Raw genomic sequence first — 26,755 nt, 5'->3', positions numbered from 1 at the left:
AGATTTATTTTATTCTCCTGACACAGAGAGGTCTGTTTAATTAGTGCTTTTATTTAGACCCTTCTGTCTTTCTAAGTCATTTCAATGCTGTTAGCCACGACTGTCAGCTTCATTCTGGCAGCCAGAGTGAACGTTCACAGTAAAGCCTCTCCTCAGGTCCCCAGAGGCCCTTCCTGACTGCAGATTAGACCTCTCAGTGTCTTATTCTCGTCTCTGAATGTGCCAGACAATGTAAGACACAGAAAAAGTGCAACAATATCAGTAATGAAGAACTGAGCTACAAAATATGCTGACTTTTTCTTCTTTCGTTTAGCAGTCAGGTTAACTGATTTTGTTTGTCTTTTGGGTTTTTTTTTATTAGCACTTGAACAAAAGATAATCTCCAGATATGGTTTTATGTCTGCTTCCCTGGCCATGGAAAAAATTACATCTCTGTGGGGGAAATTACGTTCTCTGTTTACCCTTAATGTTTGACCATTTTTGACCATGTCTGTTTCCATTGATGACAGCACCATTTGATCCTTGTTGCCCCTAAACACTGCAAGTAAATCAGCCCATCAGTCTTAACAACATAGCTTTAACCTGACTCATTATCTCAGCCACTGTTCCACGAGAAGGCGCCCAGGCCTGTTAAGGAAACAAAAGATCTGCCTGCACTGAGTCTGTGCAGCCAGGGAGAACGTTGTCAAGTAAAAACACATCGTAGGGTGTGAAAATGAGTGTGAATATGAACGTTGGGACAGGAAATAACACGACAGACGTTTGTAACACTTAGTAAATCACCATTCTCCCAACTTCTCAGTGAAATGATCACTTAGATGTATATTGCAAATTTAAATGTAGTGACAAAAAAATGCTGCTTTTGCAAAATGGTTAAAATTTGAAGCAAAGATTGTTGATGTTATTGAAATTATTTATCCTCATCTGCAGTTCTACAGCTTTTGTTTCTGTCACCTGTTACTGAATGGATTAATACAACGAGACCTGGTACATATTTGGGGGAAAAACTGAAAAAAATGCTGGCCTTATATGACAAGCAAGACATCTTAGTTTTATTGACAAGCATCCACTTGCCTCCTCCACCCACTTTGCCACTTGCTCATAACGTAACTGTCTAGAAGCTTTCAGCATCTAATGCTGCCACTGAGGGAGCATCGGCACACTCAGTAGAAAAGTCAAAAATGTCTTTGACAAAACTGTATTCTTGATTATGTAAGAGTCAAACTTACCAACAGCAAAAAGAAGGAAAAAAAAAGTTGTAGGAGTTGATATGCCGTTACCTAGACAACTTGCTGAACAGCTTATCATTTTTATGCACAAAAGGTTGGTCAGTTCCAACAATTCTGTCAAGATCTGGGCAGATAAATTAATTTTAAACAGAGTATGTTATCACTATTTACAAACTCCGGTTACAAATGTTACCAGTTAAGATGACAGCTCATATTTGTGTAATATTATGGCCTAGTTTTTGCTTTGTTGGAGAAGGTAGCAATGCATTTTTATATAGCATAAATGATCAGCTTTGTGATAGGACCCTAAGATTACTTTTACCGAGAATGAAATAAACAGAATACATCAATCTCTGTTCCTTACATCAGTGGTTTTAATGTTCACACGTTTTAAACTGACTTATCTTTTTTAAACTTTTTAAACTGTAGACTACATAAATTAGTTGCACTGTCTGCACTTTAAAAGATATATTAATGGTAGTGGTGTAATAGTTAAAGGCCTATCATTTCTTCTTTCATGCCAGAGTTTTAGACTGAGGTCATCTTATGTTGAGAAATAACAAAGCTGTAGAACATTTTGGTCATACTTTGAAAACAACACTATGCGCAGTCTTATATAATATTGGAAAATGACACGCTAAAGGTGTTGTGAATGACTCTCACCTACTACCACATCAAATTTTATTGGCATTTTTATGTAAGCTGTGGTGCCCATCTTGAATTGGGTTAACTCCAAATTGTTGAAAGTTTCATTAATATCTGTCCAGTGGTTCATGAGATATTTTGCTAACAGACAGACAAACAATCAAAGCTGCACAGATAATTACATGATCTCCCACTTTTCGTGGCAGTGGGCTTTTACTCAACATATCAGTCACAGCTGTCTAATTTTGATCTTAGAGGAAATGTTCTTTTTTTGTTTTTGTTTTTTTGTGAGGGAGGAAAAAAAACTTATGATGGTGGGTTCTTTCTCCACATTCTTTATTTTATTTTGGAAGTCGATGCCATTTAAACCTTTCCTGCACAGAATGTTTATTTTGAAAGAGTTCCCGGAAGTGGAGCCGTGTGATTTGTTCGGACTTGCCTGGTTCGGGTCTGGTCTCCCACTCTGCGGTCATCATGCAGGTGGGATCTGCGCACTTCGGTTCGGGATGAAGATTTCCTGAAGAGACCCAAACACGTCAGCCTCACCGGACACACGGGACTCTAACCCAGAGGAATCTGTCATCAAACCGCGGGAAATGAACAACTAATTAGATTTTTTAATTGTTTTTGTATTATTATTGTGAGCAATAGTTCATATGGTTCCACAGAGTTCTAATATTGACCAAGGAGGTATCGATCCGGAGGAAATAAGTACACACTGTTGTGTTGTTACAAAGTGTCTTCTCTCGTGGCGCAGTCCAGCTCAGCACGAGACGCATTATAGGATGCCAAACAAGCCTGAAGGAAGCGACCCTCTCCGTTTGACAGGCATCAGTCTCAAACAGCCCAGAGGGACGACAGATTTCCCGACCTCGGCTTGAACACACGGCTGCGATGGATGAAGGCACGGCCAGCGAGACCATCCCAGATCTGAAGGATCTAGAGATGAAAATCGGCCGGAAGACTCCCGAAGGTTTGCTCAGGTGGATGCGAGAAGATCCGTCCTCTCTCCGGGGGGACGCCAAGCTGGCAACCCCTCACGACCCCAGCAAGGACACCGGGAGGAAGAGTTTGGATGAGAAGATCAGGAAACTGAAGGTGGAGATGGTAAGAACTCTGTAATGGAGTGTGTGTGTGTGTCAGCACAGTGGGAAGCTGTCACAGTGATGCAGCTTAATGGAGGCAGAGAATCTGATCCAGTTCTTTCCCACTGGACAATGTTGCTGTGAATAGTTAAACATGGATCAGCAAATTAATTTATCATTCTTCGCCTATAATTATGCTTGGGCACACAGCACAGTGAGCAGAGTCTGCTCCACAACATCAGAGTGCAATGTTTAACAAAAAATATGCTGTAGTGCTAATAATTTTGGAGTCACATATGGGATGATTTAGACTTTAATGGAAAGACGTTTTCCTGATCAGTGTCATTAGAAAAATCAAACCCCGAAGCTCCACCTAAATTTTATTGCTGACTGGACAAAAGGCGAATCTCCTACATTCCAGACGTTACCCTTCCTGCAACATCTGTGCTGCTTGCACAGGTTGTAATTCAGCAATCAGTGCTCGAAACTTTAGTGCTGTAAGTAATATAATCTATTTTTAGATGCACCACGTGGCAGACAGGGACGATTCTGAATCAGTTTTCAGATTTCAATAATTGATTTTGTTAATTAACAGGGTAATGGTGAGGAACCCAAAAGGTGGAGCTCTGCGTGGAATTGCAGAATCCACAGTCTATGACGTGCACAGACACGTGCACAAGGTGGAAGTAAATGAATTAGAAGTTTACAAATACTTTGCTTTAAAACCCAAGTGGACAGTGAAGAGGTGCATCAAGATCAATGAAAACCATTGATCATAGTTTTAGCTTCAGTCACAGCCCTTCGAATCCTAATCAGATCAAACTGTGAGGTGCCTAAAGATGGGCTGTATAGAACCAAGAGTTTTGAGCAGAACTAACAAGGCTGTATCATCAACATAAGACTGCAGGAACCTTTTCATTTTCATAACTTCTAAAGCAGTAGTTCTCAAACGTTTTATTGCAGAAACTTCACCAAACACACTGCAGTTTTGTTTTGTTTGTTTACGTTGAGTACATACCAACATTTAGGAATTGCATTCAGTATATCTGGAATATTACTGGAGTGAACCCTTTCAAACGGCATCATTTAATCCATTTCAGGATAACCTTGTGTGTTAGATTTCATACTTTGTAATCAGTCCCTTTAATATAAATTAGCTTTAACTCACAGGTCCTGTCCTAAGGAGCCACTGGTTCTTTGGTTAACCATCATTCATTCCAGTTTTCACACAGGTTGTCAGAATATTCTTCATTTCTTTTTGTTTTCACTTCACTGTGTATATCACTCATCTTTTGTTATCTTTGCTTGTAAGCTTTACTTTACAGTTCAGTTTGTGATGGTTAATTAGTTGTTATTTAACTTATAAATAGTTGATAGCAAAACTTCAACTAAGCACCACTAAAGAGATTCTGAGTACCACCAGTTGTACTTATATCACAATTTGAGAGATGTTCTCACCACAGGAAAAGAGGCCAGTGAAATTAAAAGGGTTATTTGTTTCCCTCCTGCTTTGATATATGAGTTTTCTCAGCATGATTAGAACTGCAGTGATTGCTTCAGATGAGTGAGTGTGATGGAGATTATTTAGGCACATTAAAACACATGAAAATATTTTTTTTAACTAATTGGACTTTTCTTGACAATTACTATGTTCATTGAAGAAATAAAAGCTACTTCTTATTATGCTGACAGCTGGGGAGCGAGGAAATAAAGTGTTATCGTGCAATGAATACAGTGTTGCTTGTTTCAGGGAGTTAAAAAAATAATTCACATCTTTCATAAGAATGTAGCTTTTAAGGTATAAATTCTTTTCCAGCAAAAGTTGTTTGTTATTAAGAAAATCATTTATTTTTCTATTGAGCAGCTGCTGATTTATTTGCTTAAACAAATGTCTCCCTGTCATCTTGTTTACATGGAACCCATCTTTTCTCCAAACAGCACAGATCTACACTACTTTACATTTGTTTTCTTTTCCTTTTGTGTACTTGTATGTCATGCATTCCTGCAGCAGATGGAGGCGTGCACCCAGTCTGTGGTTGTGACACCAACCACATGTACAACCACGTCCAAATATCCAAACAAAGAACGCAGTTCTCCAAGGAAGTTGCTTCCAAAGACATTGGTTGCATTCAAACATCCAAACACATTATTAGTCTGGTCACATTTTGGACATAAAGGCCAATTTCTCTTCAGAACTGTAGCACAAGTCATACTGGTGATGGTGATGGGAACCCAGACTGTAGACTCTGAGGCAATAAACAACTACAGAAAAACATCAACAACTGTGATTGTCACTTTTAAAAAAGTGGCTCTATAACTTTGACAGCTTTTGTCATTTGTTACAGAATGTTGCACTGGCAGAGAAGCTAAACAGAAAAAAAAAACAAAGCTAATCCTTCTTAGCTAACTCTGAAATGGCTGGAATTGAGTCAGTTTTATAGACGTTGAGCTCACTGTAGTGATGTGGTAGTAGCTGCGAGTCATTCCCAACACATTCTCTGAGTGCTAACACTTCTAGTTGGTCTCAAAATATCCCATGAGACCGTGCATAACGTCATTTACAAAGTTGGACCAAAATGACTATAAGTCTGTCCTTTCTCAGCACTAGGCATATGCAGTTTAAAACTCTGGCATAAAAGGGGCAATATGCATTCCTTCAAATATGAATCAAGTTTCTTCATAAATCTGTTGAGAGCAGAGACAGACTGATGTGGTACCAGCATCAATCATCAGTCACCTCTACTGAGGGGAAAAAGGGACAGAAAGAGGATTGGTGATGATAAAGAGCCACTTCCTAACCTGCAGGGTGGGAAACTTTCAGCACAGATCCAGTATCTGTGTGTGTGTGTGTGTGTGTGTGTGTGTGTGTGTGTGTGTGTGTACATTGAAGCATTTCCATTTGGATCTGCAGACATTCTGCACATGCATTACTGTAAATCTTCCTAAGCAGATAGCTGATGAAAGTGCAGGGCTCACATCTCCTCTTCTGCACTCTCATTACACTACACTGCTCTCTCAGATAAATGAAACACACACACACACACACACACACACACACACTGTGTAGCAAAGTCCCAGTATGTGCATTTAACACCTTCCGCCATGTTGATAAGCTTATTAGACCTGCATTAAGAGGCAGGGAGTTAAAAATATGCTAATATCAGCATCTTTTCCCACTTTACTGTGTATTTATACTAAATCCTTCTGTTTCCTATTACTTTGTGACCACAGCACAGTGATGAAGGCCTGCAACATCTGTCTGCTGTAAAATCAAGAGTGTGCATGTGTGTGTTGACAGTTTCACCACCCATGAATCATTGCTTAGCTTCTTGTTGAGTGTCTTATTGTGTTTCACAGTTACCAGTGTGCTGTCTGTTTTTTACACGTAAACAAATAAGGACGATCAGATTTCCTTCTTATTGTCTGTATAACAACTAATAACAGACCTTCTCTGTGTTTGAGCAGGATTTACAACTGTCACAAACAATATAAAGGTTTTTGGTGCTTATCAGAGAAGTTTATTAGTTGAATTGAAAGTAGATTCATTTTTATTGCTGGTGTTCTCTCAGTTTTTGGTGATCAAAGACAACCAGTCAACTAAATCAAACATTTTACTGTGTGTTTTACCTGTATTTAACATATTTTAAGGCAAATGTGCCCAAGGTGGATCATTTTCTGAATTATCTACATTTTTTTTATCCCATGTGGTCTTTTTCCACTTTCATGCTGGATTTCAGCCTTCCACCTCAGGGCAGATGAAAGTCAGCACTGAACACGGAGCTGAGTGGCAGGAATTAGAACCAAGTGTTTTTAATCGCAGCCTTGTTTATCCGTGTCTGGTCACTTACTAACTGTTCATGAATGCCACATACTGGATGATTTTGTCTGAATAAATCATTACTAAATGACTGTCCTCTTCATCACAACCAGTGTCTTTACAAACTGCTCTACAGCCAGCCTGTGATGATAATTCTTCATCCTTGTCCAAACCAAGCTCGACATCTTGGAATTAAAGCTGGAGGGGAGTTAGAGGAGCCATGCCTTTCAAATTTACAATATTCACTTCAAATTTGCTTGACATTTAAACAAAACCAATGCAATTGATCAGATTGGTTTAAGTCTTTTGCAGAAGGTGTTTTCTTCAACCACCTCTTAATATTTTTGATACAGTTTGTTAAATGGTTTTTGTGGAGAACTTCCCAGAGAGCTTCTGTAGTCACCATCTGGCACATCATTTTAGAAGAAAAGTAAGCTTTTGCCAATTCAAAAGCTACAACTTCCATTTTTAGTCTAATCAGAACCAAAATGCAGCATTTTTATTCTAGATGTTCAATAAATTTTAATCATTTGACTTTTAAATTGTAACAAAATTCTTCTTAACACCAATTGTCTCATGGCTGTAGTGTACAAGGTGTCATGATGGGATGTTTTATGCAAAATTCAGAAGTGAATTCAGACAGATGCTGAAGGTCTAAATCAAGACAGAAGAGACTCAGCAAGGACACCGTATGTCTGCAGACAACCTGAGTGAGATTGGGGAGGTGAAACAGCAAAGACGGGACACAGGAGACAGAATGTGTGTGTATTTGGTGTATGAGTTAAACAGGGTCCCAGCTGGCAGTGATTCAGCAGTCTGTTCAGTAACTGTGTGACATTGGGGAGCTGTTTCTGCCATATGGGTGTGTCCATGTCACAGATCACACTTCAGCTGTCTGTTATCATTTCTGCTAATATATTGTTTTCTCTCCTTAGCTTCACGGTCCTTGTAGCAGGGCCAAAATATCTCTTTGATAAAAAAAAATTATACATATTTTCATGGAGATTAAAGAAATTCCTCCTGAAACAGTGCAGAACAATACTGGCATGAATGCAAACTGGATAGATTTGATTGGTGGCACAAAAAGACCTACAATGTGAAAGCCCTTTGCATGTTTCCACAGCTGAATAACCTATGTCTCAAAACAGAATGCAAAGTTTTTAAAAATCTTATAATTTCAGTGTCTAAATTTCTGATTTTTTTCATTCACTTGCATATATTTATTTATATGTCTTGCTGACACATTTGTGGAAACTGGATGGAGTTTGATCTGAGTGTGTCTGTGTATATTTTACACAACAGCAGACCTATTAAGCAGTTTTCCATGTCTGACCTCAGTAAAACAGTAATATATTGAGCTGTGACTGCAGAACAAATCTAGTTGATCTGTCCTCTCAGACAGGCGGAGATCAGCAGCAGATTGAAGCACACAGAGTTCTGTTTGCATTGTGCCACCTCAGCGCTGACAGGCATGGAGTTACTTTTATCACCGGCCTCATTAGGCCCTCGGCCGCTGCCAGCCAAAAACCTCAAACATAAACCACATCTCAGTGTTTGTGCCAGAAAGCCAGCAGTTTTTAGAGCCACTCGTGCAGTGAGAAGGAAAAAGCTAATTCATTTGTCCCTCCTCATGTTGTTGCTGTAGAGCTGAGTCTGCGGGTGTAATTTACAGATGTTACGTCATCACATTCACACCACACTGACCATATTGTTCTTCTCTCATCCTGTAAAAACCGTGTCTTGTTCTCTTTTCCAGATATTCTTTTTGCTTTTTGATTGATGTTTGCTGTCTGTTTTGACAAAACTGTCAACCTGAACCAAGGACAAGTGAGGTGTAGCTCAGGGTCAATCTCAGTCATTTTAAAATAACTAACTTCCAAAATCTCTGAAAAGCTCAAGCGAACACTATTTTACAGACTTTTATTTGGCATCACTTTTGCATCTGATAAATATTTAAATAGATGTCTATAGTTATTTACACCAAAGACTGTTCTCACTGGAACACCATTTGCAGTCAGTTTGTATACATTTTGTGTGAAACACAAGTTGCAAAAACTAGCTCTCTGATGCTAATAAAATGCGGTCTAAATACCTTAAACATACTTATAGGGAGAAAAGAAATAGCACACAGAGCTCAAACACAGAAACAGAGTGAAATGCTGGAGGAAGATTTCCAAAGTTACGTTTTTTATAACATGTTAGAGCAGTCTGCAGTGATCAGGACTCAGTAAAGCTTTGAATTTCATAAATAATCTCCTTGATAAGGAATCTTAAAATACCTGATGTGACGAGGTCATGTCCTCACTGAATCTAGATGACAAGATAAGAAATATAAACCAACTACTGAAGTAAAAGACTTAAAAACCAATAGCCTGGAGAACTGTGAAAGCATTACTCTAATGAATGACATGTGGATGCAGCAAACAGGTATTTATGGCTCAGGTGGAATCTAGCAGCAGCTGTGACCTGAGCCTCACCAGACATCAACTCTGTAATTAGGATCAGACAACAGAGAGGAGGGAGACAGCTTCATGACACATTCAGGGTAGATTTACTTGTCTCTCTTGTAACAAATCACTTACATGCTCACAACTTCAAATCAGGGTTTTAACACATGTATTGTAGCATTATTACTATTATAGAAAAGAAGAGCAATATTAGAGAAATACTTCCTTTATATTTAGAAAAAAACAAATGTTTTTATTTTAAATTTCTATTATGATTTTGAATGTTTAGATCAGGAATTTTGCCAACGTAAGGGCTTATAGCTGAAAGTACATTTATCTAAAGTGATGACAGCTTATATTTAGTTTATAAATATATTGGTGACACCAATCACCTCTTCTGCTTCATTTCACTGAAGACTTCTGCAAATGTATACTAGAGGAATTTTCCATGACCACAGATATTTTTTCCACTCTTGCTGCATTCAACTCTTTAATGGTCCTTTTATCACATTAGAAGGTTTTTGTAGGTCTTGATTTTGTAGCAAATTTTATTGTTGTTACTTTTTTTATTCACTAAGATGTCATACATATAAATAAATTTTTCAGGGTATTTATAAGCAACTAATATATCATACTTTCCACCATGTTCAGCTTTTGTCTCTTAGCTTCTGTGGAGCCAGTTTAGGTCACATTTTCTTTGTGACTTTCATCTGCAAGCCTGTTTCTTCTCTAGTTTTATTTGTCTCCCATTTTTAGCATTGTGGCTTCCACCTGTGAGAGTCTGGTATACATTTCTTCCAATTATGGCAGTCTGTAAAAGTTTATTAGCAATATAATTGTATTTGCACATGTCTCCTGAGCCAAAGCTGGTTATTTTAGTTATCCATCTTTTCCATAATTTTGAAATTGAATGTTATTGTTATGTGTGTGTCTACAGGCTCATTTGCGTTCAGTAGACGTGAAGATTTTGCAGCAGTTACTGGCGGTCCATGAGGGCATCGAGGCAGTGAAATGGCTGATGGAGGAGCGCAGCACGCTGACCAGCCACTGCAGCAGCCTGACCAGCAGTCAGTACAGCCTGGGCGAGGGCCCTGACACCTCTTGGAGAGGCTCCTGGAGCAGCCTGCAGGACCCCACTAATGACAAACTAGACAACATCTCCATTGGCAGCTACCTGGACACCCTGGCTGATGACATGGACGAGTACTGCCCCTCGAGCTCAGAGTCTGTCATTTGCTCCACCACACCACTAGCCTCAGAAGTAACCGCTGGGGGCCACATAACGGGAGGATCCAGGGTCACAGTGTCTGGAATAGGACCTGGAGTGGGGGTTAGGTCTGGTAATGAAACTGGGAATGGGACTCAGTCTGGGACAGTTGACAATGGAATTGGGGATGGAATTCAGACAGAGATTAGAAGTGGATCTGGGAATGGAGTTAGCAGTGTTTTCACTGGTGCTGGAGCTGGAAAACCAGCCATTTCTGGCAGTTCTTCCCAAGTAAAGTCTGACGGCTCCAAGTCAGATGCTCCAGTTTGGACCAAGCCTGCAGAGACAGATAAGGGAAGCCCGGTTTTAAAGGACAACACCCAGACAGCAACAAGGAAAGCAAATGGTGTCCTGGAGAAACCATCAACACACACAGGCAGCCCAACTCGCAAAGGCCTCACAGAGAAAATGGAAAACTGCCAAAACCCCAAAGTCAAACCTTGCAAAAATGGAAAGATTGACTTGGATACGTGCAAAATGAACGGCAAAGTGCATCTGGAGTATGACGCTCACTGGCACTGGGTGCAGTCACAAGAAGATGTGACTTTTTTGTAAAAAGAGTAATTACACAGGAGCTCTGAAGGTCAGACGTGTGAACTACTGTGTGAAATGCATATAGAGAGACTTTCCTCAATAAAAAAAACCCTGAGTTTGAAAATCTTTAACATATTTATCTTTTGTTCCCTCTTGTGACTACACCAACTTTCTAGGAAACATTGATGTCAGAGTTAAGATGGATGCACATAATATAGTCCACTTTTAGTCAGACAGGGCTGCCTTTCACAAATGTGGGAAAAGTACTTTTAAAATTTAGTGCCATGTTTTTTCTCAGGGTATTTCTTGGCATGCCCTGGTTTTATTTTGAATAATTTTGTTATTTTGTTTTTCTTTTGAAATCAAGCACAGGGACACAATCTGCCAGAGAGCTGAAACTTAATTTAGATTATTTGATGTTTTAACTTTAAATTGACTTTCTCAAATGATCCGGAAAACAAGTGTTCCCACTCATTTAATTTTTCTGCTTTAGGAAATATTTATTCTGCTTTAGTTGGGACATTATACTAAAAAGATATGGCACTTGAGTATCCAAATGTAATGCATTTAAACAATAGTAATATGATACAGACAAAACCTCCTTTTCTTACAGTGAACTCCCAAAAAAGTATTGTGTAAACTATTTATATATGATATAGCTGGGTTCTTCCAGTCATGATATAAAGCATCCTTTAGTAAGTGTTACCAAAAAAGCCAATGCAAGTATTAATCTGTACTATCTTGAAAATTGTGCGCATGTTTCTGCCAAAACATTCTTCTGACCCACAGTAGATAATATTAACGACAAAAGCACTGAGGTTAGAAAAAGCTGAACTCATTAAAATAATATACCAGAGATAATCTTGTGTCTTTGTGAAGTTTGACTTCAGTGGAACCACCTGCAATACTGTAAATTCACTAAATCACAAGACAGCTACTCTGTGCATCTAGTTGTGACTGGCTGTATGCAAATCCTGAATATTTAGCTGAATATTTTTGGTTAGTTTAATGATTATTGCTGCCTGTGTTAGTTCTGTTTAAAGCAGAAATTGTGCCTCAATAATGTAAACCTTAATCCAATCCTGTCTTTTTCCTCAGACAATTGCACTGTTGTCGTGATTATCTGATTGTTTGGACCAATTTTATTGTTTTTTTGTTTGTTTGTTGTCCCCCTGGCCTCTGCTTGTGTGTAAAAATAGCCAGGCCATCAATCTGTGTGCTTTTCAGTGTGGACTGGTGGATATGTTATGCTTGCTGGGTAGAAACTGCATGCCTGGTGCTGAAAGTTGTAGTGGTTCACTTGTTAGAAATGTATGGAAAAAACAAACAATCAGAAAGGAGAAAGCAATATTTTTCAAAGTTTGGCTACTGTCTTACAAGAGCAGGCTCTTTCAGCAAACTAATCTAATAATAAAGTTTGTTTCTAGATGACAATGGTACCGATGAGCAAACACTGTGTGTCTATGTGTGCAAAATAAAAACACAGATTCATGTCTGATGTCTGCTACAATCCTGATGAAAGCAGCTGGCACGTCAAAGTTGGATAAGAATAGAGGGCAAAGTTGTTGTTTTTTTATTTTGGCTCATTCATTACAATGTCTCTACTCCTGTCAGTCAGCAGTCTGCTCATACTGCTGGAGCTGCAGACATCATCTGCTAAAAGAAACCTTTTGCATTATGTCTGCATAATATTTCTCCTCATAAAGATTTAAGCTAATGCTACCCTGAGACAAGTTTATTTTATTTTAGCTTTGATGTTGATACTAAAACTAATGATTTTCATACTTTTAAATCAGATAGCTTGGAAGGCCTAATGGCACAGATGAAGTTAAAAATGATGGTCACAGCAGCGGTTCTTTAGTTCTTCTTTTCCTGATTTCAGTTGAAGCTAGAGTTGTTTTGTTTGTTTGTTTTTTTTTGGCCATTTATGATGAGAACTTTTCTCCTTTTTGATTAGTTGTAGCTCATTTTTAATTCATGGTCAGTCTTGTTAGTTCATCTGTCTCAAGAAGTATGTAAAAATGATTTTATACATGCTCTTCAACAGCCATTTGGTTGATTGATAAGGTATAAACAGACAAAAACACTTTATATTGAAAATTTAAGTTATTTAAACTCACAAATTAGTTTCATTTCTGCAGGATGCACACTATTATTGTTTATTTTAAATATTTCATGCACCGATCCTATTACATAACCAGTATCAGCTCTGAGGTTTTACAGATCAACAAATCCTAAAATGATGACAAACCATAAGATTTTAACTAATATGGAGGTTTTTTCACATCTCTCAGCTGCTGTGCTGCTATTTTCTGCCATTTACTGAAGGTTGTATAGATAGTAGGAAGGAAATACAAGCAGTTTTTTATAGAGGAAGGTTTGTCTGAAATGTCTCTAAAGTTAAACTAAAAGTGGCTGAAAATGATCAAAATCTAACAACAAAGTTGCAATTCTAACAACTTCTTGCATTTATATAAAAGCACTTGTCATTACCTGTTGATTTGGGCTTTTCAGCCTATTCTAACTTACATTCAGACTGTTTCTTTGTGCGTTTTTTTTTCCTCTGTGCAATTATAATTTAGATGTTAAGCCTAACATCTATTCATATCAGCCACTTAAGTGTTTCCTCTCTCCTCCCACTGCTTTTCTTTTTATTCTACTTTCCACCACCCCAGTGGTTTGAAGGAAACGTTCAGTCTGTGCCAACAAACACATCATGTGAGCACAATGCCCTCTTGCTGGAGACAGCAGCATAAAGCCGGCACCACAGAAACGGTGACCAGAGACGAGCTAGAAAAAGTGAGCAAAAGGCTTGACCCTGAACTCCTGAACAAATGGGAATACTTTCGTCTTTTTTCTTTAAACAAAAATAGGACATTTATCTTTAACTGACAGTACAGACGTGAACTCATTTGAATCACCCTTTCCTTTTAGCATATGTGCTGATTGTAAAACGATATTACCCCACCACACACACACACACACACACACACACACAAGTGTCTGCTGTGCTAGTTTGTGGTTTTCTTTCCAAATGAGCTGAGGCATACGGAAAGAAAATAGTGCAGGAGACAGACCTGTAAAAGTCATTACATCAGCCTATAATGTGTCTTTCTGCAGATAAACTGCAGCCCATGATGGTTTAATGTGTTTTCTCTGGTCATGTCCAGTTTAAATTTGGAATGTGAACGTCACTTTAACTCACCTCTTGGCAGAGTTTTAACGAGCGCTGACAGTCTGGCTGCCAGGAGGAGCTACTTGTGGTCTGCTTTTAAAAGGAGGATAATAATTGTTGTGTGAATGTGTAGCTAAATTTTAGAGACCTTTTGGAAACACTTTTAGGGTAAAGCAGATGCAAATGTTCATTTTTTCAGAATCTCTGTTGGGTACATTCATTTCCTGAAATTCCTTATTGAGTCCTTTTGATGTCCAGTATTTATCAAACACCTGATGTGTGATGCATTTGTCTAAGCTTCAGATACCTGCATCCTCAGGCTATTCTGGGAACAAGATAAATAGCGCGATTACATAGATGAGAGGATATCCACGTGAATGCGGTTGCCATGGCAATGAGACCGAGCAGCATCAGCTCTAGTGTCTGTATAAAACAATGACTGCAGCAGTGAAGCAGCACACTTTAGATGATGGAAGAAAAGACAAATGAAACGTTTTGACTCTGAATAAAGTTTAAATGAAACAAGTCCTTATGGGTACTCTGAAAATTTGACTTATTAACCATTAAAAGCTTCTTTCTTTTAATAGTTCATTAGCATATTGTTTACCAGTGCTTTATTGACAAAGTTTCAACATTTGAAAACATTTAAAGGATATGTTTTAGATCCAATTAAACTCTTTGTTGTTTAGACACTTATTGGTCATATAAATTGGAGCCTTCAGATGATGATTCATGTTGGACATTTTTAAGAAGCTACAGTAAAAACTGGTTGTTTCTCCATAATCTCCATAAACATACAGCTTAAAGGAAGCTTTCATTTTCAGTATCCTGCTGTTATCAACTTCCTCTGTTACAAACACAGACACACATAAGTTATACATTTCCTGTTAGCGACATGAGAAACAACATTTTTTGTTTTTTTTTCTCCAATCCTATTTATGCTTTATGCTTGAGTTTTGTCTCTGTTTTTGTTCACATCCCAAAGTGCTAAAATAAATGGAAGCGAACTATAATAAATCACACTGAGAGGACACTGAGCTCTGGACCAGATCTAAAACTTAACTCAGCCAAAACAAAGCAGATTTCAAAATAAAAGCAGCACAGGCCTTCTGTAGTTCACTGGATCAAAAGATTTATAATCTTGCTTGATTGAGTTTTATTATTTTTATCTGTGGCACAGTAAATTTAATATTATTTTGTTATGCATTACGTCCAAAATTGTTTTTTTCCCTTTGTAAACTAAAATGAAATAATTATGAAATAACTATATTTGTTGATGTGGAAAATTATATATGCGGTATGTAACTCATACAAGCTTATTCAATGAATAAAGATATTTTAAATGTTTTGCTTGTGTCGTCCTCAGAATATCCTGTTGTAAAAAATTAATTTCAGGTCATGGTTTTCTTAAATCTATTAATCCTTTTAAGTAATTTTTAGAGAACTTCTGCAGCGTATATGTAATATTTACCTTTGGGGACCAAAAGCTAATAAAATAAACAGAACTTCCCTGATCAGTGGCTGTTTTTCTCCTCTTAATGTAAATTATTCTGGGTGCTTTCATCTGGAGTCCTGATCAATATTTGGCTCTCCCACAAAGGTTTATCAATATAGATCCATTAGTGCTCCAATCATTTAATGATTGTTTTTTCTGAGCAACTTCAAAAGAGAGAAAAATGGATCCCTGTCCTTTATTGAGAGCTAACAGGCTATAAAACCTGAAGAATCAGCTTAAATACACCTCAGTGTGTGTTTATTATTGACAGCAAGTACAAAAAAACTTTTAAGAATTGCCAGAGTTGTTGGTTTAATTGTTACTTTGCTTTTAGCCTTTTACATTAGTAATTTTAGACATTTAGTTTTCTTTAAAAGACTAACCAAGGACTGGGTATGCAAATTAGCTGTGGGCTAGAAGGGCCAAATTTAAAGCACTGGCTGCACTATTGAAATGTAACACCCCCACCCTAAATGATTCTACATAGGTACATAAATCAATTCAATTCATTTTTCAGTGTCTATAAATATTTCTGCAGCAGTACTGAAAACCAGGAGGTAGGGGGAATTGGTGGCATTACTTCACAGAAAACCATGAAGTGAAAAAGGTTTGGAATGACAGATCTTACATTTTGTTAAACCTAAAAAACACATTAAATCTGCTCTTATTTTTCTCTTTACCTGTGGGCCTAACATGATAAAAGTCAAACACATCTATGTTCCCCATGGTTCTGCTTAGAGCTCAGTAGAGCATTTTATCTGAGGATCAGTTTATTCAAGTGACCTTTGTCACGCTGAGCAAAGAGATGCTCAGGTTTGGAGAGATGCATGAGCAGCTGTGTGCTCCCCGTTGTCATAAAAACATAATATTTGGATGAACAGACTGTGATAAGCATGATGGTGCATAAAGAGGTGGGAAGATGTGGGTGTGAAGATGGCCTGGGGGTGAAGCCAGAACACCCAGCTGCCAACTTTCATTAAGGACTGGAAAGTGAAACTCGCCTCCATGAATAAACTGGACGTTAAAATCATTTAAAGGTATTTTATTCTATTACTGAGTCTAAAAAATGGAACATATTTAAGCATAATTAAAGGTATCTACTGCTAAATTTGTACCCAATGAGTGCCCAGTGACCATAAAACACAAAAAATAACTAAAATGGGAAAGAGCTGATGAACAATCAACTATACATTTCCAAAAATTAAAGATAAGGGAAACAAATAGTTTGCTGCAACTCATAAACACAGTTTGAAGATTTTAGGATAGAAAAGATTTTTATAAAACTTTGGTAAACTGGTCAACGGAAGGAGGAGGTCAGAAATGTTATTCTCATTAACACAAATCTGAAATAAGTGATTTTAACCATTTTTTAAAATAGTTTCACGTAACAAATGTACACATAATTATCCAAGAATTTGACATTTTCTATAAAGGAGTGATGTTCTCACTTAATTGCACAAAGCAGTTGTGTTTTGCAAGGTAAATGAAGCAGGAAAAGTGTACGCAGCTGCTGAAGATGTTTGTGTCAGCAGAGACTTTTCTTTTTACAATAAGCATCCATAGGAAATCTTCAGACCCAGGGAGGCTGTTTGGAGCAGTAATATTTAACTGCCTTAATGGACAGATTATATGTAGTTTACTGTTTTCATCTGTGTTTTTACTCAAACCCTTGGCAGGAAGTTTGTATTTCCTCTGGAGTTGGTTTTGTACATGCTGTGAGATAACAGGGTGTTCATGGTTCTCTATGTGCTGATCATGAAGGACTATCTTGTTGCAATGACAAGTAGTATATTAGGTTATTTTTACCAGGGAGAAATAGAGAAATATCTGTTCTTCTTTGAACAAAAACAACATATTGATGGTTAAAAGTCTTTGTTGTCTTTTTGCTGCCTCTATCATCCATGGGGGACCAAAGATGCCCCTGAGACAGTCCAATACATAGTAAGGGGATGTAAGATGCAGGCAGGCAAAGCGTACATGGAAAACCATAACCAAGTGGCTGGAATAGTGTACAAAAACATCTGTATTGAGTCTGGACTGGAAGTCCCACAGTCAAAGTGGGAGACTCCACCTAAGGTGGTGGAGGATGGCAGGGCTAAGATACTGTGGGACTTTCAGACTGACAAACAGGTGATGGATAACCAACCGGACATTGTGATGATAGATAAGATACAGAAGAAAGCAGTGGTGATAGATGTAGCAGTCCCTAGAGACTGTAACATCAGGAAGAAGGAGCACAAGAAGCTCAAGAAATACCAAGAGCTGAAAAAGGAAATGGAGAAGTTGTGGAGAGTCAAGATCTCAGTGGTGCCAGTGGTCATCGAAGCACTCGGTGCTGTGATCCCCAGACTGAAAGAGTGGCTCCAACAGATCCCAACAACAACTTCAGAGATCTCTGTCCTGAAGAACGTAGTCCTAGGAACAGCTAAGATACTGAGCAGAACCCTCAAGCTTCCAGACCTTTGGTAGAGGACCCGAGCTTGAAGGGAAGTGGGAACACCCATATGGAAAAAACAGGGTGAGACTTTTACATATATAGTTTTTTTTTTCTTCCCTGCCCCCTTTGGCCCTACCTCATAAAAGCCTTTTTATATCTGCTAATAAACCATAAAGTCAAGGGGTAAAAAAATTATTTGGTCAGACTTAGAAACTGAAAACAATATTTTTAGCTTGTTTTCAGGGTATCTGTAGTTACCACCTGAAAAAAGAGCATGAAAAGGACAATCATGCCTGCGTTGTCGTAAATTGCAGAAACATGCCATGCAGAAATTGCTGAAAGCCATTCTTATACAAACATGTCTGAACAATAAATGTAATACACCCAGATTTCACTTAGTGAAGTTTCTTTTAACCATTTACTGTTGCTCTGAATAAGGAAATGCCATCTAAAAACAGTTAGTTTGTGTTGAACACATGTAGATTAATACAATTTCTCTCCCTACAGCACAACTTGATCTTGCTCTTAATGTTGGACAAATAAACGAAACATTCCTGACGTTAAAGATACATTTGTAACATCAAGAAGTTCTGTTAGGCAATTAGGGCATCATTTTAATGTCAACCATAGAAGAATTTATGTAACCATAATGCTTTGGCTCCATTATGGCCCAAATCTGTCCAGTATATGTAAAAAAAATACATTTTAAAACACTGGCCCACATCTGGTTCTGTACGTAGCCAAATTTAAATTCACCTCAAGCAATATGTTGCCATTTCTTTGTAAAAGAAAAATATTTTATTATAGGAATGACAGAATTATTTGGCTTAATGTCTTGTGTTTTAAAAAAGATTCTCAATCTTCTGATGATTTATTAGACTTGTAAACTGTCACAAAGATAAACCTGAGATACGACACAGACTCATCCTCAACATGTACCAGCCACACTGAGACATTCAGTCCCCGTTTGTGTCCACTGAAGATCTGCTGACGGATGTTTTGTCAACCGTCCAATCGAATTAAGGTTATTGGCTAAACCGAACCACAAGCTCTGTCCGCACTGCACCACTAATGGTTTTAGTACTCCTCCATGTCATGACAGCAACCACTCAAAATACTTTGAGTCCTCTAAACTTACACAGAAAACCACTGCAGGCTGCAGTGGTCATGCCAGAGAGTCAGTTTTTTTAGCTTAATGTCTTCACAGATGGATTTTTTTTTTTTGACAAAGGCATTTGAAAACATCCACAGAAAAGGAAGATGCTTTTCACACTTGAGTGAATCAAAACCATTAATAAATGTAAGCAAGAACTGGATACAGATGTCTGCCCAAGAGGAGCTTCCAAAGTGAAGTTTTACTGAAGCAGGTGAAATACAATTTCTTGTGTTTTGTTGTAAATCCTCAGTCCATGACTTCTGTATGTGCAGTAAGGCACAGGGAGAGTTTGGATAAAGGCATGTTTACCACTTTTTTGGATCACTTTAAATTTTTGAAAGCATTTGGAACCTGGAGATACACTTTGCTGAAGTTTTAAAGGTAAAATATTGTCCCACTTTTTATCATTTTTGAATGAGATTTGGAGTTATGTGTGACATTTACTTTTTGTTTGTTTGGACAAGCAATTAGGCACCTGTTAAAGCACCTGCCGTGGTAATCATTTGCAGCAGATGGTTTAGTTTTGTCTTGCTAAAATAACTCATTTTCTGAAAATGTATATTTCGGTATCAGTAGTGCCTTCACAGACCTTCAACTCAAAGTGGACCTCAAACATTTACAGATTTTATCTTCTAAACTGTGCACTCATTCAACCCAGACTAACATTCCTTTTCCTATTTATGTATTTGAAACAAATTGTAATTTTACTTTAATCCATTTAAATAGACTGATGTTGTTTTAAAGTATTTTTTGTATAATAGATTTTGAACTTGTATTTGTGCTTTCAGGATATATTTCGAGGCTCATGCAGTGCTTTTTTTTTTTAAACACAGAATCCAGCTTGTTTTTCTTGCAGTCTCGTTTGAGGTCAAAAGGATCACTTCATTCATGACTGACTTTTGGCCTTTTCCCAAGCGTACAAACACAACATAAAACTGTTCCATGTTGAAGACTTTAAAACTTGCCAATGCAACGATGACTGCTGCCTTCACACAGAGCTGTGCTTCATCGAAGAAAACATGAAAAGTCATGTTTTATCTGCTACAAAAATCACAAATGTAGATGTTGAATCCCAACTGAGTCATTTTACTTCAGGAATTGGTGCTTGCAAACCTGAATCCTTTTCCCTACATTTTATCAAATAAAGCACCATTTTAGTGCAGGTCTTGATTGTTGGAAATTTAAAGCAATTCATTTCTTTTCACAATAAGTTACAAGAGAAATGCACCTTTTTATTATGTTTTTTTTAGACATAATTATGTTCTTAGTAAAAAAAAGTGGGCAAAAAAGTCAGTTTTTTATTTTTTTACAAAACATGCATTTCCAGGACAGTAACATATTTTCTCATAAAGCAACGTGTCTTTATAAGGTTGTTGTTTGGTGCATTTTCTGCATAGCTGACATTGTTGTGACGAATGGAATATTTTTATGTTTTTGGATGTTTCTGGATTATTGTGAACAGGTCATTATTAGTCTGTAATTGCTTGCAGAGCTGTTAGCAATCAAGCATTTAAAAAAGCTAGTTGTTCTTGATTGTTCTAAGACTTTACTGGCTCTATGCTTATTTTCCGGTTGTCTCCATTTCCCTCTAACAGGAACAGTTACTTGGATCGTCTGACAGTTTGTGAGGACGATCCCAGACGATGGAATGTCCCGATCGTCCCTCAAGCTGCCTGCTACTGTTGAGTGTTTTCACTGCAGAGGTCTCGGAGCTCTATGGGACGCTGAGGGAAACAAACAAAGGGGCAGAATTGGGCCGTGGTGTTCCCATCAGCTGACGTAATGCAGCTTGGGTCGAGGTCAGAAGAGGCCAGAGTTTTTGGGAAATGCTGTTTTAGTTGCTAATGACTACCTATAGATACTGTGGTGGAGTAACTCATAACACTGTCTCAACGAAGCCATCTGTTTTCTGTTAGTTTGGCTGTGTGTGCGTGCACATGTGTGTAAGTGTCCAAGTAGGATTTTCCAGACACAAAATACTGTACAGGTTGTAGTTATTTTGGCTGATTTTTACTCAGTTTTCTCAGATTTCCATGTGTCAAACTGAAGGATGGAAAAAAAAAAACTGCCAAAAATAAGTAAAAATAGCTAATCAGTTTAAGGATGTTTAATCTCTGGACAAGGTTTCAAAATGATCACATTCTTCATCATTCCACTTGAATGAACATAACTGTTCAAAAAAAAAAAAACCCAGAGAATGCAGTGAGCACCAACTAAAAGTTCAGTTTTGAAAGAGGGAAACTAATCCCAAACATTTAGGGACTTGTCTTTGTTTCGACCAGCATCACTACATCCCTCTGCTTTCACATTAGCTTTGAAGTGGCAGTGAGGGTCCTTGAATGGTGCAGCAGCACAAAGATGGTGCTTCAGTTCTCTGGCAGAGCGTACGCCCTTTTTGTGTTTCTACCTCTTGAGTTGAACTTTTTATTAGATAAAAGCCATGCCATGTTTTAATCTCTTGTAGTCTGCTGTTAATGATCCACATCATTAAACACAACATGTGTTTTATAGTTTTTCTGCTGATTGTGAGACTTCCTATTCAGTGGGTATAATTTCAAAAGCATAACTCACTGCCCACAGAAATTTGGATTATAGCTTAATATTTGATTTTACAAACACACAAGCACATTTAAGCCATGTGCTGACAATTAAAACCTTCCAGGGCAACATCAATTATATGCATGGATGTAAAAACAAAAAGAAGTACTTGATCAAATGTGTAAATTTGCAATTTAAGTTGCTTTATAAGCACTTTGAAAGTTTTTCTATAAGTAAGTTACCTGGAAAAAATAGAACAAAGGGATGTTTTGAATCATTTAGTTTGGGTTTAACTGTAGTCAAGATTTATTATAATTATTATTATTATTACTTGTTTGTTAGTTTTACTAAGAAAACTTATAAAGGAGTGTCCTTATATACCCAATGTCAAACCACGGTATGACATTGGGTATATTTAATAATTAATACACACAATATTAGAATTAAGTGTTAGGCAAAAAAAGAACTTTTTTTTAAATGATCAAAATTTACTTTAGTGAAATATTAAATAGTTTTTGAAATAGGAAATAAGTGTGATCCTAATGTAACAAAATGAGTATTTTCTATCACAGTTGGGTTTTATATCGTCTTTACAACAATTACTTTTCTTTTGTCCTCTAGAATTAATTCTAAGTCATTTTCACTCCAGATCCAAGCATTTGCAGAACTAAAAATACCCAAAAACTGTGTCTATTTTATAAATTATATTATTTAATAATGTTGTTTCCTTGCAGCTTGAAGTTGAAGCAGACTTACAATCATTTTTTAAAAAATCCCTTTGGGATGAATAAAGTTTTTCTGATTGAAGGGTAAAAGAAACTTACTACTTAAAATGGTAGTGTGTGCAGTTCATAGGCATTCTGATATTTCTGTTTAATGGTCATATTGGTCTCTGGGGCACAGCAGACTGATGGAGCTTTCCAGTAATGCTTTAGAGTAACACCACACTCTCCTAAGAGATGGTCTCTGTACTGCTGACACAGCTCATGGAAATGCTTTCTTCACCCCCATACATGTTAATAGTCACCATGGTCAGATCCATACCACCACTCTGTTTTTCCTCTGTGAGTCAAATAGGCTGTAAATTTACTCAAGTAATCGTCTAAAACATCTGCCCGGGATCAAACTGGAAACAGACTATCAGCCCTTTGGCTTAAAATCTACTTTAGTTGTTCCTGAGATCAAAAGAATATTTCCGGAAGGAGAAGAAGTCAGAAAACGTTGGACAAGTCCAAAAAGCCTGTGTCATTTCTTTGCTACATGTCTGTAGTGGATTCCAAACCAATTAGGCCTTAATAGAGCAAGAAGGAGGGCATTCAGCTGAGCATCTTTCACTTTGTTAGCCAAAGACAAGCGTGCTTTGTGACACACATACTACAGATCTGAGGCATTTCATTCATTTGACCTACTTACAACAGAAAAGTAAAAAAACTGCCCCCGGTCGCTTTCAAAGACTTTTATTCTACAAACAAGTAATTAAAAAGGTTTTGCCATGTGGATGATTGGTTCATTTTTCCCTTTGCAGATAAGAAGAATAATGGATCAGAGTGGGCGAGGTGTTACAGGACCTCCGGTGCCTTTCATTTGGACTACCAGAAATAAAGCTTGTTACAAATGAACCAGTTGTTCTCAATGAAATAATAAAATGATCTTGAGTAGCACAATTTCATGAATCACAGAATACAGTGTCTCTGGTCAGGACTTATTTGCTTGTTGACCAGTTCAGAAGTGATTTAGTGAAAGGAACAGAGCTGCTCTTCATAATGCTGCAGAAGTCAGACATGTGGACACAAAAGATGGTGAAACTAAAAAAAGACTCTTTCCAAGGCAGTGTGTAAATATAGTTGTTCTAATATTTGGTTAAAAAAAAGATAAGTAAAGTTTCATAACTACCTAAAGATAACTTCTCATTCTCCTCATCTGCTGTCTGACAAGATTTGTGTTATTCTTGTTAATAATTCTTAGTCAGTCAGAGTAATCTTGTGTTTACTGTGTTGTTATTGTTTTTGTCATTGTTTACCTTCATTTGTTGTAAAAATGTTTATCCTGTTTCCATGTTCCATGTATTTTCTGGACCTTTTTCTTCTGTTCACCTCTGATTCCCACCCTGTTACACCTGCTGCACACAGTAAATGCTGTAAAGATTGAATGTGTTGAATATGTCATAATTAAAGTGACAACTTGCATATTTAAAAAAATAATAATAATGCACTGTATGTCAGTACAACCGCCTTACACATCCTGTGTTCCTGGCTCTGGTTCAGCTCCTAAAGAGAAAAGCAGGATGAAAATAACTTATAGATTACTTATTATCTTCTTGGTCGGTTGGAGAGAAACATATTTAATAACACATATCTGAAATTTCTATAAGACTCCTGGATGCTGGAAGAGAATAACCCAGTTTCATAAAAGACAAACAGCAATCTGAATCACACTCAGCTGTTTCCCTTTTTTTATATTAAACATTTTAAAGTCTTACCTTATCTGAATCACTCCTGGAAAAGCTCTTTCTCTAAACTGAAACGTTGCCAGGTGTCTGATAAAAATCAGGCAACAGACACTGAGCAGCTTGTATATTTACAATCCCCATCTGAGGGCAATGAAAGGAGAGAACAATATGTATGATCTGCTAAATCCTCCGAACAGAAACAGCCTCAGGTAAAGGTCGCAGAGGTCAGCAGGGCTTCTGTTTGTGTTTCATCCCAGTGTTTCTGTGTTCCACCTGCAAACACTGATACCTTTACCACATTTCATTTTGACAACATTACTTCTCTGTAGCCTCAGATTCTCTTTTTCTTTTGTACTTTAATCCCCCATAAATGTTGAAGACATTGATTTAGCTACTACTGATCTGCATCCGAGCTCAAATTACAGATTACAGCCAAGTTGGAAAAAACATTACGTTCCCAGAAAATCTAAACCTAACCATCTTGTTGTTCTGTACCATTTTCATCCAAGCCCATTTTTTTTGTTTTTTTCCTGTTGACAGAAAGCGAAAATGTACATGTGGCTCTAAACCAGAAAGACAGATTTTCCTCATTTCCCTTTGCCTGTGGTTTGTAGTGAACGCACCACAATCTGACCTTTATCCCAGATGTTAAGGCCTTCAAAGCTGGCATGGATAAGCATCAGTAGATGCAGCCCCTGACAACCGCTGAACAAGTTAATACTAGGCGATCAATGAGGGATTAACAATGCCAAGCCTCTAAATTTTTCTCCTGATTCACTTTAACGGAGCTGAAGGCAGCAGACGCTCCACGCACAGAGATGTCAGACCAGTTTAGGAAATTTTGTTCATCTGATTTCTGTTTCTGTTGCATTAATCTGGTTTCAGCCACATCAAATTTTAGCTAAATATCTGTAAAACTGACAGAGTTCCAGCCATTTTTGTGTTATTGAATGCAGCCGACTCTAAAAGTCGATCAGTTGCAGATTTAAGTCCAATAATTACTATCTGGGAGTTCCAATAAAATTAGTTTTTTGCTAACATTACTGACCAACGAGCCCACACACACACAGACAAAAATATCGTTGTCACTTTGCCTTCTTCAGCAGGCAATAATTAACTTGCTGCAAACAATATTTTCTCAGCTGTTTTTATTGCATAATGTGAAATCTGGTGTCATTCCTACTCGACTGCAGTTTCCTCGCTCCTCCAAAGTGCATTTTAGCATATTTTAGTTCAGTGTTTTGCTTCTGTTGCCTGTAGCTCAGCAGTGGATGTCTCTAATTTCTCCAGAGGTTTGTTGTTAGATCATGAAGACAGTTTTGTGGGGAATTTTTTTTTATTTGCTGCTCAGACATGAGCTTCACAGCAGTGGTCTCAGGGACAATGATTTACTATTCCAGCTGCAAATATGAATCAAGGGAGCATCTGTTTAATGCAAACAGGAGGCAGGACGTAATGCAAAAAGTACATCATGGAAGTTCAGTATGTGTGGTTTGTTTACAGCATAGTAAAAATAGCAGATGTTTTGTATTTACATCAGGACAACATACAGGTCAGCAGTTTTTTTTTGCTTTGGGTTCATGTATAAAATGTGAGCACCAAAGTTGCTGTGCGGTAACTCAGGTTCAGTAACTTTCCATGAGCACTAACACAACCTCTCCAACTCACTAACACCATATCTGAACCCAACTGTTCATCAGGCCTCGGTGGATTTAATGCCTCCTCTGTGCCAAAGGCAGCAGCACTTCTCATCATCATGACCTTTTATGGCGAACACGAGAGAGGAAGGAAAGGACCCGACTCTCCTGACATCACTGAAGTGATGCTCAGCTGAGCTCCATCAGTGGCGTTCTTCTGACTCCTTGTGGCTGACAAATGCAACTACAACTGGAATGTTATCTGTTGCAAATGATTATTTATTAGCTGGGATTTAGAGTTCAACAGCCTGAGTGAGTGTGTTTTCAGGTGTGTGTGTTTTGTTCTGATTGCTGAAGAAAGAGAGACACTGTTGCATAATTTAGAAGTATTTTTAATCTTGTTTGCTAAAGATTTACAACGATTTAGGAATCGGTTAAGGAATTATTTCCACTACAGCTTTTACTGCACTTTCAGTTAAATAAAAACAGATGAAGTGTGGCTACAGTAATGTGTTAAATAAATAAAATAATTAAATGGTTATTTACAAATAACTTTTTCAAAATAATATGACAAGTTTGGGTTCTTCAAGAACAAAAGTACTAAAACATTCTTGTAACTAGGGCTGCAACTAACGATAATTTCAATAATCGATTAATCGGGCGATTATTTTCTCGATTAATCGGTCATCTTGGAATTCATTCATTCAGTCATTCATTTTGGCCCACATAAAAAAGTTATCTGTATGTAAAGGAGTAGGTTGATGTAAAACTTTTACTACTTTCTTATTTTTAAATAAATCAATATAAATTCAATTCAACATTCTCACTTTATATACTTAGCTCT

At 37.6% G+C, this 26,755-nt stretch overlaps 1 protein-coding gene and 2 long non-coding RNA genes across 3 annotated transcripts in view; 2 read left to right on the top strand and 1 right to left on the bottom strand.

The window, feature by feature from the left end:
• The first annotated feature begins 2,182 nt into the window (after window positions 1-2,182).
• lurap1 (leucine rich adaptor protein 1) lies at window positions 2,183-15,546 on the top strand. Its single transcript, XM_017420374.3, has 2 exons — window positions 2,183-2,981; window positions 10,161-15,546. Exons 1-2 carry the CDS (start codon window positions 2,769-2,771, stop codon window positions 11,043-11,045), a joined length of 1,098 nt encoding a protein of 365 aa, XP_017275863.1. The 5' UTR covers window positions 2,183-2,768; the 3' UTR covers window positions 11,046-15,546.
• The window catches only part of LOC112450656, a 17,198-nt gene continuing 1,087 nt past the window's right edge, over window positions 10,645-26,755 (bottom strand). Inside the window, exons 2-3 of the long non-coding RNA XR_005232792.1 lie at window positions 23,846-24,415; window positions 10,645-10,767 (exon numbers count right to left, since the gene is read on the bottom strand). This is a non-coding gene — a long non-coding RNA (uncharacterized LOC112450656). The remainder of the gene's footprint in view (window positions 10,768-23,845; window positions 24,416-26,755) is intronic.
• LOC112450657 lies at window positions 18,964-23,974 on the top strand. The gene is made up of 2 exons (XR_005232793.1): window positions 18,964-19,668; window positions 23,351-23,974. It is a non-coding gene; the product is annotated as an uncharacterized LOC112450657 (long non-coding RNA).

Source organism: Kryptolebias marmoratus, linkage group LG24 (assembly GCF_001649575.2).
Source record: "Kryptolebias marmoratus isolate JLee-2015 linkage group LG24, ASM164957v2, whole genome shotgun sequence".
NCBI classification, from domain to species: Eukaryota; Metazoa; Chordata; class Actinopteri; order Cyprinodontiformes; family Rivulidae; genus Kryptolebias; species Kryptolebias marmoratus.
This window is presented reverse-complemented; position numbering and strand designations above follow the sequence as displayed.

Bases quoted from the DNA above. Each gene is read 5' to 3' on its own strand.
- lurap1 (XM_017420374.3), top strand. From the start codon at position 2,769: ATGGATGAAGGCACGGCCAGCGAGACCATCCCAGATCTGAAGGATCTA. The intron at 2,982-10,160 runs GTAAGAACTCTG...GTGTGTCTACAG, and splicing joins GGAAACTGAAGGTGGAGATG to GCTCATTTGCGTTCAGTAGA.